Source organism: Neophocaena asiaeorientalis, unplaced genomic scaffold, assembly GCF_003031525.2.
Source record: "Neophocaena asiaeorientalis asiaeorientalis breed wild unplaced genomic scaffold, Neophocaena_asiaeorientalis_V1.1 scaffold33, whole genome shotgun sequence".
Taxonomy (NCBI): domain Eukaryota; kingdom Metazoa; phylum Chordata; class Mammalia; order Artiodactyla; family Phocoenidae; genus Neophocaena; species Neophocaena asiaeorientalis.
The window spans coordinates 2,476,434-2,493,492 of NW_020171988.1; the positions used below are offsets into that span (position 1 = coordinate 2,476,434).

General features: G+C 43.0%; 1 protein-coding gene across 1 annotated transcript in view; it reads left to right on the plus strand.

Moving 5' to 3' along the window:
* The window catches only part of LOC112401623 (collagen alpha-4(VI) chain-like), a 58,746-nt gene extending 42,062 nt beyond the window's left edge, over positions 1 to 16,684 (plus strand). The window contains 6 exon segments of the mRNA XM_024747970.1: positions 5,846 to 5,936; positions 7,274 to 7,600; positions 7,603 to 7,935; positions 9,700 to 9,796; positions 10,257 to 10,399; positions 16,599 to 16,684. Of these exon segments, the coding sequence (XP_024603738.1) occupies positions 5,846 to 5,936; positions 7,274 to 7,600; positions 7,603 to 7,935; positions 9,700 to 9,796; positions 10,257 to 10,399; positions 16,599 to 16,684 (1,077 nt within the window).
* The last annotated feature ends 375 nt before the right edge of the window (positions 16,685 to 17,059 follow it).

Here is a 17,059-nt window from a genome sequence, read left to right on the forward strand (position 1 = left end):
TCATGAAAAACGCTCATTCAAACTATAATAAAGCTTTGAGCCTCAAGCAGATCACTTGGCTTGTGTTTCAGGTACTCTGTGAGATTTCCTTCTCTGGTGCAGTAGGGATCATAGAGCCAGCTTATTCTTCTCATGCTGGGGTCCCTTACCACATGAACTCTCAACTATATGCCAATAAAATGGACAACCTGGAAGAAATGGACAAATTCTTAGAAAAGCACAACCCTCCAAGACTGAACCAGGAAGAAATGGAAAACATGAACAGACCAATCACAAACACTGAAATTGAAATTGTGATTAAAAATCTTCTAACCAACAAAAGCCCAGGACCAGATGGCTTCACAGGTGAATTCTACCAAACAATTACAGAAGATCTAACACCTATCCTTCTCAAACTCTTCCAAAATACAGCAGAGGGAAGAACACTCCCAAACTCATTCTATGAGGCCACCATCACCCTGATACCAAAACCAGACAAAGATGTCACAAAAAAAGAAAACTACAGGTCAATATCACTGATGAACAGAGATGCAAAAATCCTCAACAAAATACTAGCAAACAGAATCCAACAGCACAGTAAAAGGATCATGCACCACAGTCAAGTGGGGTTTATGGCAGGGATGCAAGTATTCAATATAGGCAAAACAATTAATGTGATACACCATATTAACAAATTGAAGGTTAAAAACCATATGATAATCTCAATAAATGCAGAAAAAGCTTTTGACAAAATTCAACACCCCTTTATGATAAAAACTCTCCATAAAATAGGCATAGAGGGAATTACCTCAACATAATAAAGGCCATATATGACAATCCCAAAGCCAATGTGGTTCTCATTGGTGAAAAACATTTCCACTAAGATGAGGAAGAAGACAAGGTTGCCCACTCTCACGACTATTATTCAACATAGTTTTGGAAGTTTTAACCACATCAATCGGAGAAGAAAAAGGAATCCAAATCAGAAAAGAAGAAGTAAAACCATTATTCTTGGCAGATGACATGATACTATATATAGAGATTCCTAAAGATGCTACCAGAAAACTACTAGAGGTAATCAATGTATTTGGTAAAGTAGCAGGATACAAAATCAATGCACAGAAATCTCTTGAATTCCTATACACTGATGATGAACAATCCGAAAGAGAAATTAAGGAAACACTCCCATTTACCATTGCAACAAAAAGAATAAAATACCTAGGAATAAACCTACCTAAGGAGACAAAATACCTGTGGGCAGAAAACTATAAGACCATAATGAAAGAAATTAAAGATGATACAAACAGAGGGAGAGATATACCATGTTCTTGGACTGGAAAAATCAACATTGTGAAAATGACTATACTACGCAAAGCACTCTACAAATTCAATGCAATCCCTATCCAACTACCAATGGCATTTTTCACAGAACTAGAACAAAACATTACACAATTTGTATGGAAACACAAAAGACCCCAAATAACCAAAGCAATCTTGAGAATGAAAAATGGAGGTGGAAGAATCAGGCTCTCAGACTTCAGAGTATACTACAAAGCTACAGTAATCAAGACAGTATGGTACTGGCACAAAAACAGAAATATATATCGATGGAACAGGATAGAAAGCACAGAGATAAACCCACATGCATATGGTCACCTTATCTTTGATAAAGGTGGCAAGAACATACAGTGGAGAAAAGACAGCCTCTTCAATAAGTGGTTCTGGGGAAACTGGACAGCTGCATGTAAAAGAATGAAAGTAGAACAGTCCTTAACACCATACACAAAAATAAACTCAAAGTGAATTAAAGACCTAAATATAAGGCCAAACACTATCAAACTCTTAGAAGAAAACATAGGCAGAACACTCTATGACATAAATCACAGCAAGGTCGTTTTGTACCCACTTTCTAGAGGAATGTAAATGAAAACAAAAATATAAAAATGGGATCTAATGAAACAAAAGCTTTTGCACAGCAAAGGAAACCATAAACAAGATGAAAAGACAACCCTCAGAATGGGAGAAAATATTTGCAAATGAAGCAACTGACAAAGGATTAATCTCCAATTTATACGTGGAGCTCATGCACCTCAATATTAAATAAACAACCCAATCCAAAAATGGGCAGAAGACCTAAATAGACATTTCTCCAAAGAAGATATGCAGATTGTCAACAAACATATGAAAGGATGCTCAACATGACTAATTATTAGAGAAATGCAAGTCAAAACTACAATGAGGTATCACCTCACACCAGTCAGAATAGCTATCATCAAAAAATCTACAAACAATAAATGCTGAAGAGGGTGAGGGGAAAAGGGAACCCTCTTGCACTGTTGGTGGGAATGTAAATTGATACAGCCACTGTGTAGAACAGTATAGAGGTTCCTTAAAAAACTGAAAATAAAACTACCATATGACCCAGCAATCCCACTACTGGGCATATACCCTGAGAAAACCATAATTCCAAAAGAGTCATGTACCATAATGTTCACTGCAGCTCTATTTACAATAGCCAGGACATGGAAGCAACCTAAGTGTCCAACAACAGATGAATGGATAAAGAAGATGTGGCACATATATACAATGGAATATTACTCAGCCATAAAAAGAAACAAAATTGAGTTATTTGTAGTGAGGTGGATGGACCTAGAGACTGTCATACAGAGTGAAGTAAGTCAGAAAGAGAAAAACAAATACTGTATGCTAATATATATATATATATATATCTATAAAATAAAAAAAATAGAAAAAGTGGTTCTGAAGAACCTAGGCACAGGATAGGAATAAAGACACAAACATAGAGAATGGACTTGAGGACATGGGGAGGGGGAAGGGTAAGCTGGGGCAAAGTGAGAGTTTCATGGACATGTATACACTACCAAATGTAAAATAGATAGCCAGTGGGAAGCAGCCGCATAGCACAGGGAGATCAGCTTGGTGCTCTGTGACCACGTAGAGGGGTGGGATATGGAGGCTGGAGGGAGACACAAGAGGGAGGAGATATGGGGATATATGTATCCGTATATCTGATTCACTTTGTTTTACAGCAGAAACTAACACAATAATGTAAAGCAATTATACTCCAATAAAGATGTTAAAAAGTAGATGCAAGTTTTGTAGCTATTCCAATTCAGTTGAATTAGGTTGTTTTCCAAGCAGCCGAACAGCAGATTGAAGAGCTGAGCTGAGTAGAAAAGTCAACATAGTGTCCTGAACACGAGGCAAATACAGAGGACAGTAACGGGGGACCAGGCTGTGTTGAAATAGGAAGAAAGCTCAGCAGCATTGACTCCTACCCTAAACTCTGTTGTTGAGGAAATAGGCCAGAGGCTTGTCCAAGGCCACACAGCCAATTCTGGCAGGCCAAGGACTAGGACCCGAGTTCCCGACACCTAGTCTATTAGTGCTGCATAGATTTTTTCCTGTGAACAAATCCTTTGTACAAACTTGAGGGTATGTTTGAATTTATTTGAAGTCGTTCATATTACCTTTAAAATTCTCATCAATTCTTCTTTAGATAACACACCTCAGCCATGCTTCCTGTGGTTTAAAAATAATGTACACCAGCTTAGTGTCTCCCCACAACTCTTGGAGTTAAGTCAATGTTCCTGTGTTACTCCAGTCTTCTCCTGTCTCCTGGAGCACTGCTGTGGATCCTGGTTTCAGAAGCCTTACAGATTGCCTCATGTGATTTCCAGTAAAGCTCTTAATGTGTTATACCCATGCTAACATTGTTCTCTCTAATCCTCAGCGATTTGTTAGGTCCATTTTGTTTGGTCTATGACCATGTGAAGTGGATCCGAATGTTGGCAACTCTCCACTCACTGTTCTTGTCAGCCTCCTCCCTCTGTCAGGGAGTTCCAGGGATTCAGATGCGTTTTCTCAAGTGTCTGGCGGGTAGGGGCGTTGAGAAGAATTCATAAATAACCACTGCTTACCTCTGGGCATTTATCTTGCTGTTCCTCCACACCGTAATGCTTTCCCCTGCTTCTTTGCCAGGTAAGGATCCTACTCATTCTCTCAAAAGTGCCAGATGCCATTATCTTCATCAGGTTCCTTTTATTCATTCCTTTTGAAATGAATCTCCTCTTCCTGTGTTCCCAAAATATATTACTGGTCTCTTTCTTTCTTGAACATTATTTGTCTATCCTTCCACTTAGGTTTCTAAGCTCTTTGAAGGTGTGGCTGTGTCATTTTTGCGTCTCCAAATGGCTTAAGACTTTTACCTAGTAGCCATTTCATCAGTCTTTGTTGATTTGAATTTCTAAGTCAGAAAAAACCCTAAATTTAGATGGCTTTTGGCATGGAAGAATTAGGAACGTTCCCATGTTTGTTTTGTGTTACATTAGCATAAGTGAAAGTTCCACTTTTTATATATCTTTCCCCACAAGGGTTTTTCCATCAAGGAGGCTCAGGTGAGGGACCATGTTTGGGATGTGCCGCAATCCTAAACAGGAAGAGTGAATGATCTGTAAGGAGTGTATGTTACAGAATGTTCTTTTCCAGAGTAGACCCTTCCCGTTCTCTATTCCCAAGGGTGGGCACGACATCTTCATATCCTGAGCACCTTGCTACCAGAGGAGGGTCCAGGTCGGCTTGGCCCTGGCCACAGCAATGCAGGAGGTGGGGCTGACCCTCAGGGAGGCGCTGTCCTACATGCTTTGACAGAGTGGACAATGATATGGCCATGACTAAGCTTAGATATCCAGCTCTTTGCAAACCACACCTCAACTCCTGAGAGAAATCATCTGAAAACTTTCCTAATTTCATTATGAGGTGGAAACCTTGCAAATAGTTTGCATTAGCGAGGGCAGGTTGACTGTGAAACCATTCATGCCCAAGTCTCAGGGGCTTAACACCAGAAAGTGTTATTTCTGCAGCTGTCACCAGCGATGTGGGTCCCTGGGTGTGTGGGTGAAGGAAAGGGGTGCTTTGCTGCATTTAGGACCTGAGCTCCTTCTGTCAATGGCCCCAACATGGCTGAGGGCGTCAAGACCTTTTCTGGATCCTCTACATCTGGCTGGCAGAGGAGGCAGTGGAGCTTAGTGCATGCCCTGGAAATGGCATTCATCACTTCCACCTACACGCTGTTGGCTAGATCCTGGTCATATGGTCCAACTAACTGCAAGGGATGGTGGGAAATGTAGTCTAGTCGTGACCCTCAGAAGAAGAGAGAATGGGTTTGTTGATTATCTAGCCAGTTATCGCATGGATCTTGTTGGATTTATTACTGTTAATATTATTTGTCTTTTAAACCTGATATCAATTATTAAATTAATCATAATTGGAAAGGTTTGGTGAAGGAGATAAACAGATTTGCCATCCCTACAAAGACTTCCCTGATTCCCCCTCACTCTTCCCAGCTCTGACCACCAGGAATACTCTAGAGAGGCCTCCCTGGTGGTCTCTGCCTCTCTCCATCCTCATGGTTTAGGGCCTAGATCTATGACCGTGTCCTTGAAGGGTCTGCATGTTCATGGTTAATAACTCCCATCACATGGCATCACATACCATGGACAATCACTAAAGATTTACAGAATTTATAAATGACTGAAGCCTCAACTCCCTTACCCTCATTCCAACACAACCTGATGTTTGTTGAGTTTTACACACATTGGGAGTCTGAAGACCTACAGCTCCTGTGCCCACACCAATGGTAGTCCAGCCACCAGGTTAGGACTAGAGAACTAAGTGACTATAATAACTGGAATAGAAGTCCCAAATTATTTAGACATAGAGAATTATATGTGTTCTTTAAAAATAGCATATCAATATTTTTCTCATCTGAATTGGGAGATGCATGAAAAACAAGGCCTGAGATTTAGTTCAGCTAACAATAACCTTGTGTATGTGTTGGCACTAGATGGATGGAACCAACAAATTTCATCTGTATGTCTGGGAGACAGAGAACCAGCAGGACGTGGAGAACATGGCCCACGGCACTCTCTGCTATGGTAAGCCTGGATGGCATTGCTGATCAGACTGATGTCTGCAGAACAGGATGAATTAACTGGTGACCACAGGCCATTTCTGCTGCTCAGATGTATATTTGCTTGGTATGTGAAGAACTTTAGAACTGGGGAATTTCCTATTAAGTCTGAATTTCTAGTTTTTCTTAGGAAGTCAGAATAATCTGGAGAATCCCACACACTGCATTCCCTTGTGGCCACAGTCAGCCAGAGATGAGTGGTGCCAGCCCCCTTTGGAGGGGCGGGTGTCTGCTACTGCCCCACCCTCCCCTCCCTGCCCCTTCCCTATCTTCTCAGTCCTGGCCTGCTCTGCTTACTTACATGTACTGCCAGGTTCCTGTGGATGGCTGGGCTTGTGTTCCTTCCTCAGTGGCACCTTAGTGTAAAGGGAAGACCACTGAGCTAAGGTCAGGAGTCCTGGTTTTTTGGCCTGGAACTGCCTTTGGCCATCATCAGGGTATTGGCAAGTTGTTCCCTGTCTCAGAGTCCCCGCTTCCATCACTGTATCCCACACTGGCCTGGGCCAGAAAGAACGTGATGCTGAAACTCACACATGCCCACGTGTGAAGAGCTCTCATCCACACCCACATCACCCGGGGCCAGAGTGAGTCCTGTAGGTAAAAGCAAAAGGGGACTTAATAGTTCCCTTTACTGGATCCACACTAAGTCCTAACACTGCCATGAGAGATTTGGCTCTGAAAACTTGGTTGGGTCAAATACAGGAACTGTCATTTGTAGAGTATATTACAGCCGATGAACTGCTTTCCCATCCATCGTCTTATTTGACATGTGGTTTCTCTGGGCCTCCAACCCCCTCCTGCAGAAGCAAAAATCTAGTTGGGGTTTATTGAGCCTGAGCTGTTACTACACACCAGGAGTTGTTCTGAGCCCTTACATATATTAACTAGCTTTAAAGTTACACTTCACAGACAACCTCATAAGGGAGGTGCTATTATTATTATTATCATTATCGCCATCTGACATGAGGAAACTGAGGCTGTGGGAAAGCTGAGTAATCTGCCCCAGGTCACACAGCCCCATAAGAGGTCAGGCCTGATTGAACCAGGCAGGGGTCTGTGAACCTAGTGATTAGGAAGCCGTATGGCCTAGTGGTTAGAAACATTAACCGAGGAGTCAGATACTCTCAACTTTTCCTTCTGGGAAACAGGCACATTTATTGACAGTGCCCATCTACTAGCAGAGTCAACCCCATGCAGGCAGCCCTCAGCAACAGCTTTCCCTACTGAGCACCTGGAATTGTGTGTCCATGGGAAGGGAAGGGACTTGTGGTAACCCCGCCTCTCCCCGCCTCTCCTCTGCAGATCAGTGCAGCCCGGCCCCGAAGTGCGGGCTGGGCGTGCCTAGGCCGCTGGCGGTGGACGCGGACGTGGCCTTCGTGGTGGACAGCTCCGTCGGCATGGGCACCGACCTCTACCGCACAGCCTTGACTCTGGTGGACACCATGCTCGACAACCTGGAGGTGGCTGCGCAGCCGAGCGTGTCCCCACGCGGGGCCCCCACAGCCCTGGTGACACACACGACCCCCCACTTCTGGCGGGGCATGGGGTGGCCACCTGTGCGCGAGGGCTTCCACCTGACCTCGTACGGCTGCCGGATGCAGATGCAGAGGCATGTCCGCGAGGCCATGGACCAGCCCTGCGGGGAGCCCCGGCCCTGGGCCACGCCTTGGAGTGGACGCCAGAGAAGGTGCTCCTGGTGGCCCTGCTGCCCAGGAAAGTGCAGGTCCTCTTTACCATCGTGGCCAGTGAGACCAGCAGCTGGGACTGGGAGAAGTTAAGGACTCTGTCCCTGGAGGCCAAGTGCAAGGGCATCACTCTGTTTGTGCTGGCCTTGGGCCTAGGCGTGGGGACCCGCGTGGCCAGCGGCCCCTCCAAACAGCACCTGCTGCACCTTGAGGGGCTCTCGGACGTGGAGGTGACCTATGCCCGGGGCTTCACGCAGGCCTTCCTGAACCTCCTAAAAGGTGAGCAGTTGGGGAGCCCTGGGGATGCTGGGTGGGGAGAGGAACATACAGAGCCTGGTATATGGGCGAATGGGTGCCCATTGCACCTTCAGTCTTGCTGAGGTGTAGGCAGCCCCGAATTCTCTGAGGGAGCCCCCAGGGAGCACACCACTTCCTGAAAACCCTGAGCTATGTTGCCCTGACACTGTGCCAAGCCTAGTGTTGGTTTCTTGTCTGGTGGCTGGGAGGCCTCAGGTTTCCACAGAACCTTTTGATTTTCTCATTTACCAGAATGAGGATTACAGTCTCTTCTCTATTTGTGAAGCCTACGTTCAAATACCTGCTTGAAAGCACCACTGCTGTATACACATAAGACATTGTTACTGTTATTGCTGTATCCAGTGATTCAGAATCTATTGCTATAGAACAGTGTTTCTCAGATTTGAACATGCACATGCCTTTCCTGGGGATCTAGTTATAATTTGGATTCTGACTCAATGGGTCTGAGCTGGGGCCTGAGAGTCTGCATTTAAAAAAATTTTATTGAAGTGCAGTTGATTTATAATGTTGTGTTTAATTTCTGCTGCAGCAAAGTGGTGAGTCTGCATTTTTAACAGGCTCCTGGTTGATGCTGATTACCACACTTTGAGTAGCAAGGGTCTTCAGGGACTTGCCAGGAAGTGAGGGAGACAGGACAGAAGTCCGGGGTCTCCCACCTCAGGTTGGCTAGATGAAGCCACCAGTGAAGGGCACGGTGACAGTGAAGCTTGGCCAAAATTCTTCCCTGCATCCTGTTCTAGTAGCCTCACTTCCAGTTGAACCAAGTTCATGGGCAACTGGTGCCAAATCTGTATCTCTAGCATGATGATGGAGATGGTTAGGATTGGGGGTGGGTATTATCCTGGTCACATTTACAGGAGTTTGTCTTGGGCTTTGTCCAGCTGTGCATAGTTCACAACTCATGTGCGGGGTGCCTCCTTGTGACATGGGAGGCCATCTTGCCCTTCTTGCTGGGAGACATTAGTTTCTCAGTTTATAAGCGGGTGTGACAACCCTGTTGGGATCCTTGAGGAACATCTGTCCATTTGTCAGTGAAGGAATAAAGGGAGTCTGATGGACATCTTAGAAGTAGAGACATAGCATTTGTGCTTCTGTAATTTGAGAGGTATGGACGTTAATGAATTGGTTCTAGTCCGAGCTTTGCCACTAATGGGCTATGTGAATCTAGAAAGGTCAGTGGACCACCCTGAACTTTAGATTCCTTACCTTTGCAAAAGATGGAGGGGAGAATTGTAATAGATGGCTGACGGCCTAGTGCTTCTTTGAGGGAGATGGTGGCTAAAGGATTAGTTTTTTAGTCTGTTTTAATTTCACTTTATTTTTTATGTTTTATTACATTAGGTTGTATTTCATATTGTTCTAGTCTTTTATGTTATTTTATTTTATATTGCTTATACAATAGGATGTATTTTATTCTCTTATTTTGCTTGTATTTTATTTGCTTTTATTTTTGTATTTATTTTATGCTTTGTTTGATTTTACATCTTTTTGATTTTATGTCAATGGATTCTTTTTGATTTTGTACTTATCTTGTTACTCTTTATTTTGTTTTATTGTGTATTTTACTTTATTTTATGCTTTACTTGATTTTATTTTGTGTCTTAAGTTTTACGTCTTAATGGTCTATGTTTTATTTTACTTCATTTTTTCACTTCATTTTACTGTTGAGTTTCATATTATTTTATACTTTATTTGATTTGATTTGATATTTTATTTTATTTTTAGGTGGAACAAACCGGTACCCACCCCCAGAGCTCATTGAAGAGTGTGGAGACCCGAGCTGAGGGGACACCTTGCTGCAACCCATCCTGTCTGTCAAGAGGTAGGCTGAGGGCAGGGCTGGGCTCTGTCCCCTGCAGGCAACTGTCTCCCTTAGGTCACAGGCAAGCCAATCCTTGACTTGACTCCAACCATTGGGACCCAGATGCTCCTGTGTTCAACAACTCTGATATGGTTTTGTTTTTCTTTTCTTATTTTTCAATATTAAGAGCAATACAGGGCCAATAAAAAAATTCAAAGATCACGTAAGTGTATAAGAGCAAACAATAACGATTTTCGATTCCACTGCATTACCTATCCTCTAAACCCATATCCCAGCAGTAAAGTTGATAATGCTGAACATATTATTCTGATACCTGTCCCAACACCTCTGCAAACCTAGGACAACAGCTAGGTGATGTGGTAACGAAGTCATCAGGAAATACCAAAGCCTGAAGCTCCTGTGCCCAGGGACACCAGGTGGGACTCGCCCCCTCATTCTCATGTTTTTTGTTTCCATGCAGGTTGCCCAAGCGCCAGTTTGGCAAATGTGTCTTTGCTGATGATTTGGAAACACTCGAAGCAACAGGCTCTTTTCTAGAGGAGAATAGAAAAGCCACGATGACATCTTTCACTCAGCAAGAAGCACTCAAAAACTATGAAAAGAGTGGCTACGATGCTGAAGAAAATGAACAAGAAAAGCCCACAAAACCAAAAGAAACAGGAAAAGAAAGAAATTTAGGCACTGCCTTTGGTAAAAACCCAACTACTCCTTGCTTCTTGGGTTGTATTTACTTTCTAAAATCTTTAGTATAAAAAAAAAAATTCCTGTGCACTGTGTTAGCATGCAGACTTTGGCTTTTTACAAGCTCTCCTTGCAAATGCTGATTCATGTATGCAGCTAAAGAAACTAGTTTAAGGAAACATATGAAGACTGACTTTTATCTGAGTGTAAAACTGGAGCTAACGGAAGCTGTCTCAGGGAGTGTTACAGAGTCTCACCCCATGCAGTGTCTGTACTTCCTTGTGGAGAAGCAATGACCTATTGTAGAAGTGGTGAACGCACTTCTGACCTTGAGGGAAAATGCTCTAGCTTGTAGAAGGCTCCTTCATCTGTGAGTGGCCACGTGTGTTCTGACCAAGTTTAAGGAACATTTTGGATCCATCTAAAACAACTGTAGCATAGATTTTGGATTACAGCCAATGCCATTGCCACCTCTTATGTGTGATCAACAAATTAAGCCAAACAGTAAACACATTAGAAAGAGAAATGGCTGGATTTGATGCTGAAGTTTCTAAAAGGTAGGGAAAAGATAGCTGAGAAACTTTCTAGTGAGTGGCATGGTCAGTCCTGCTTAGATTAAATGGGAGGTCACCACCCAGAGGTTTTTGGATGTGCTTATATGGTTCTCTCTCTCGTGCTCTTATCTAGGTGGCTATGGAACAGCAATTTTAATCTCTCTGTGGCTCAGTTTTCTGATCTGTAAAGTAGGGATTATGTGACTGCCTACCTCATGGGGTTGTTTTGAGAATAAAACTTGATAATTCTTATGCTTGCCACATAGTAAACATACAAGTTAGCTGTTAAGATGCTGATATGTCCTATCTCTTAGATTCCAAAGCAACCACATATCCGAAAGAAAGAAAAAAAACCAGACAGACACAGGAATAGGCACTCCCAGCAGGGACAGTAACATTTCACTTCCTTAGGCTAAACATTAAACACAGAAAAACTTGTCTTGTTGACTGTTATGTTTTTGGTATATAATGTATGCCATGTATACTAAGGAATACTTTGGCTGTAAATTAGAATCATCTGGGAATCTTTAAACATTCTCAATGCCCAGACCTCATCCCAGACCAATTCAATCAGAATCTCCGAGTGTGGGACTGACTGACCCAGTGATTCCACTGAGCAACCGAGAGTGAGAAGCACGGCCTGAAGGAATCTTTTCCCTCCTAATCAAGGCCAGTGGGATGGAAGAGAGCTTCCAGGTGGTCGAATCCAATCATACTCAAGGGGGCTTGAAGGTTTCCAGCATTTCCCACATGCTCTGCTCCTTGGCTCTGGCCAGCTCCCTCTCCGGTCGCATCCCGAAGCCATCCTCAGCCTTCACCACCTCCTCACGTCTCCTCCTCTAGCACTTTGTTTTTCACAAATAAAGGTAGCCAAGGGCAAGCTCCTGCAACTCCCTATGTTGCCCACAGCCTTCCTCCCTGCCCTCCAGTCAGAGGAAGGAGCTGTCTCTTGTCTTCAAGGGTGTACTGAATGCCAAGAAGGACCACAGAGCTCTGTCAGACCTCGCTGACTGGAGTGCCTCGGGCCTGGGCCACTGTTGCCCACGGCCTTCCTCTTCAAGCTGTCTTCTATCTTGGCTTCAGAGACAACATCCTTTTTAAAATTTATTTTTTATTTCTTTTATTGAAGTATAGTTGATTTACAATGTTCTGTTAATTTCTGCTGTACAGCAATGTGACTCAGTTATATGTATATATATAGGGTTGGCTAAAAAGTTCATTCGAGTTTTCCAAAACAGCTTATGGAAAACCTGAACGAACTTTTTGGCCAACCCAATACACACACACACACACACACACACACACACACACACACACACACATATACATACACAAAGAATGTGTATATATACACACCATAATGGAAAAGAATATGAAAAACAATGTGTATATATATATATATATACAATGTGTATATATATATATATTCTTATCCATATTCTTTTCCATTATGATTTATCACAGGATATTGAATATAGTTCCCTGTGCTATACAGTAGGATCTTGTTGTTTATCCATTCTATATATAATAGTTTGCATCTACTAACCCCAAGCTCACAATCCATCCCTCTCCCACACCCCACACCCAGCCTTGGCAACCACAAGTCTGTTCTGTACGTCTGTGAGTCTGTTTCTGTTTTGTAGATAAGTTCATTTGTGTCATATTTTAGATTCCACATATAAGTGATATCATGTGGTATTTGTCTTTGTCTGACTGACTTCACTTAGCATGATAATCTCTAGGTCCATCCATGTTGCTGCAAATGGCATTATTTCATTCTTTTTTTTGGCTGGGTAGCATTCCATTGTATATATGTACCACATCTTCTTTATCCATTCATCTGTTGATGGATATTTAGGTTGCTTCCATGTCTTGGCTATTCTGAATAGTGCTGCTATGAACATTGGGGTGCATGTATCTCTTTGAATTATATTTTTGCCCAGATATATGCCCAGGAGTGGGATTGCAGAATCAAATGGCAACTCTATTTTTAGTTTTTTGAGGAACCTCCATACTGTTCTCCATAGTGGCTGCATCAATTTCCATTCCCATTAACAGTGTAGGAGGGTTCCCTTTCCTCCACACCCTCTCCAGCATTTGTTATTTGTAGACTTTTTAATGATGGCCATTCTGACCAGTGTGAGGTGGTACCTCACTGTAGTTTCAATTTGCATTTCAGAGACAACATCATTATCTTTTCTTCCACTTCTGACCAGTCCATCTTTGTGAGCTCCTCTCCCCAGGTCCATCCTCATAGGAGGATCCAGCTTTTATGGAGCCTGAAGTTTATACAACTTAGGGGGCCCTCTGTAAGAAAAAGAATACAAAATCATTGAAATTAAGGATGAAAGTAAATATTTATTTAGAAGAGGTATATGCACATAAGGGGCCCTGAAGCTTAGGCTTCATTAATTTCATGGTAAATCCACAATGCCTTCCCTCGGTCCTGTCTCAAAGCCGTCAACACACACTACCAGGCAACTTTTCCTACTGTGACTTCAACTATCCCCTCTGTATAAACAACTCGAAATCCATGTTTTCCACCTTTAACTCTCTCCAGAGCTGCAGACCAGAATGTTCAACTATCCTCCAGACTACATCATTGGACATGCCCACAGTCATCTCAAACCCAGTTAAGCAGACTGGTCTTGACTTTCCCATGGAACCTTCTCTTCTTTTATTCCTTTACTGGAAGGAACCACACTGGCCCAGAAATGGAAAGCCAAGCCCACACATCACTAGTTGTTCTCTGCTCCCCACCTGCACCCCCAACTGGGAACAAGATCTTGGCGTGGCGCCCTCCTCAGCATCCCTCGGACCCATCCCCTTCTCCACATCTTCCCTCTTCATACCCTGCCATCCACCTCAAATGTAATTGCAGTGCCTTCTAACTGGTCTTGTTTCTTCCAGTTTGTCCTTTTCCCAATTGCATTCTGAAGACCATATTGTTTTTTCTAAAATGCAGATCTGGCCATGTGATTTCTTTTCTTCTGTGGTTCCCCCATTGTCATGAGATCATGGTTGGGTGCCTGGGTAGAGCACGAGGGCTTCTGCGTGGTCCTGAGGGTCTCACTGGCAGCCACTGACCTGCATACACTTTTCATGCTATTGCAGTAGCCTTTCTACCCTGGTATTTACCCCATGTCCCCATGCCATCGTTCCCCTCACCAGCCTGTCTCTGCATCCTCTCCACAGCGCCCATCTGGACCATATCTGCTCATCTTTTACTGCTCAGGCCAGTGTTACCCAGACTTGGAGCCCTCTCTGGCCCCAAGTAGTGTTGAGCTCCCACAGCCACCCCATGCCCTTGCATCTCAGGCCAAGTTCTGCTGGAGCTCTGGCACATTTTGCTGCATCTATTAGTGAAGAATTAAATGAATGTCCTCTCTCTTTCCAGCAGCCAGGCTGATCTTGATATGTTTTCAATTTCAGTGTAATCTCCAGAGTGCACAGATCTATTTTGTGGTTTTCTCCTCCCAATAGGGCTATGTTATAAGACGTACATCAGGAGAGAGAAGTGGCCTCGGTAAAACAGCAGTTTCCCTGTCGCTGCTCTCCATACCTTTCCAGCTCTCTTCTCTCTCTCCCCCCTTTTCTTTCCTTCCTTCCTGGATTCCATGGACTTGTTTCAGTAAAACTGACCCTGCTGCAGTGTTCTTCTGAAAAGGCAAAAGTTACTACTCATGGTAAAAATAACACCAAATGTAAGATTGGAGGCTATCAATAATTGTGTGGGTGAAATGTCCCCTGATACCATATCATACTGATAAAAAAATTGAGTCTGAGGCTTCCTGAGTGTTAGGTTACAAAGAACACCTTAGAGATAATTAGTTCAAAGCAGTAAGGATTTACTCACCTATAGCTGCACCACACTGGCTATTTCCATTTCAATTTCAATAATTTGAAATGGTATCAAATGAAAAATTTAGTTCCTTGGCTGCAGTAGCCACACTTCAAATGCCCAGCAGCCACATGAGCAGTGGCTACTGTATTGGACAGGGCAGATATAGAACATTTCCCTCATGGCAGTAAGTTCTACTGGACAGTGCTGCCCTAAGAAGTATAATCTAGAAGAAGCAACCCCTGTTTGATTATCTCCCAGACTAAAGGCATGGGTGGGGCTTCTAAAGACCAAAGCCATAAAGTGTCACTAGGAAAAGTGAGTGCTTTGTTTAAACTAGTCCTTGGCTTGTCCATTTGGAATCAGTTTGTAATGGTAGAGGTTGGTGCCAGCTGATTGCTGAGCCCCAAATCCATTTGTTGAACATACAGAGTAGAGTCAAGAGGTCACCACTGAAGTGTTTTTCTGTTGACACACCCCTACTCCCACCAAGTTTTTGGAGAAGCATTTGCTCTGGCTTCTTCTCCTGGGCTCTCACTGCTTGCTGTCTTACACCCTCCATGGAGTCATGAAACAGGCCAGTTCCGATGTGCTTGTTCAAGGCAGAAGACAATTCCCATGAATGTATCTCATTCTCTGAGGTCTAGCACATCTGGTCAACCCTTCAAGAAAACTGGTCTGTGCTGATTATACTAATGAGAGATGGGTAGGCAACTTCCTGCAAATGGACCATGAATTGCTTTCTGAAGACAATATCCTCTTTATTTGGGAGTGCTTAGAAGGCCCAGGGGAAACTATTTGGAAGATATCATCATTCTGTGCTGTAGGGCCGACCCAAGACAAGAATATTTTCCTCCGATATAGAGTGTGCCCAAGGAAATCTGTTCTCCATAGAAGGCAGAGGTTATAGACCTGGGTAAATTCATGTCTGATTTACAATTTAAAATAGGCATTCCAGATCTTGCTCTTGTTGTAACTTGTTTATTCTCAATGCTATTTTCCAGGAACATCATGCTTTTCTTTTAATAGATAGCTTAACTTCTTGGGCTACTGTCAGGGTACAGTAATAAATTAGCTGGATTTGATTAGACCATTAGAAGGCTGGAACATTTGGGGATTAGGCAAGGGATTGAGACAGTTTGAAAAAAAGAGGGAAATAAGCATAATAAGCAAGTGAGTAGTAGTTCTCTGGAATTTTGTCAAATGCCTTTTCTTCATCTATTGAGATGATCATATGATTTTTATCCTTCATTCTGTTAATGTGGTGATCATGTTTATTGATTTGTGTATGTTGAACCGTCCTTGTATCCCAGGGAGAAATCCCACTTGATCATGGTATATGGTGATTTTAATGTGCTGTTTTGGTTTTTGCTAGCATTTTATCGAGGAAAGCTTTATTGTTTCATTCATTCATTCATTACACATTGTCTGGTGTATGTGCCATATACTAGACACTGTGCAAAATAATAGCTCTAACCGTATTGTCCCTTTCGTATGTGTTTTGTGACACCTTACAACAAACTTGTGATGTAGCTTTTTTTTTTTTTAATATTGCTTTTATGATGGAGGAAATTGAGGCTCAGAGAGGGTAAGTTACTTGCTGAAGGTCACAGAGCCAGTTTTTGGTGAGGTTAGGATTCATTTTTAGGTCTGGAATGCCAAACCATTGCTTTTCTGTCATGCTCATGCAGGAAATTCAGCTCTCTCTGCATTCATTTTCTTGCAGGTCCTTGTTCCCTGGATCCAATGGAAAGTGAGTGCCAGGATTATGTCCTGAAATGGTCCTATAATGAAAAGGGACAGGCTTGCTGACAGTTCTGGTGTAGCGGCTGCAGGGGCAATGCCAACCAATTCGAGACCAAGAGAGAATGTAAGGCTCGGTGTGTTCCAACTCCCCTATACAGGCAGGCAGAGTGTCAGTGCTTCTGCCTCTGTTTTAATAGTTCATGAAATGGAGATAAACTTTCCTGAGACAGTGCCACTCAACTCATAAGCAATGAAGCCCATGCCACAACCTCAGAAGTAGGATTCTTCACCCTGTGAAGTTTTTCCTGCCAGCGAGAGCTTGGCTAGATGATTTGTAAAATACTGCATTCTAGTAGTTTCGAAAATGAACCAAAACTTTCCTGGAAGTTATTTCAATGATTTAAAACTGAATGAAAAAGAAACTTGAACTTGACCTTACCT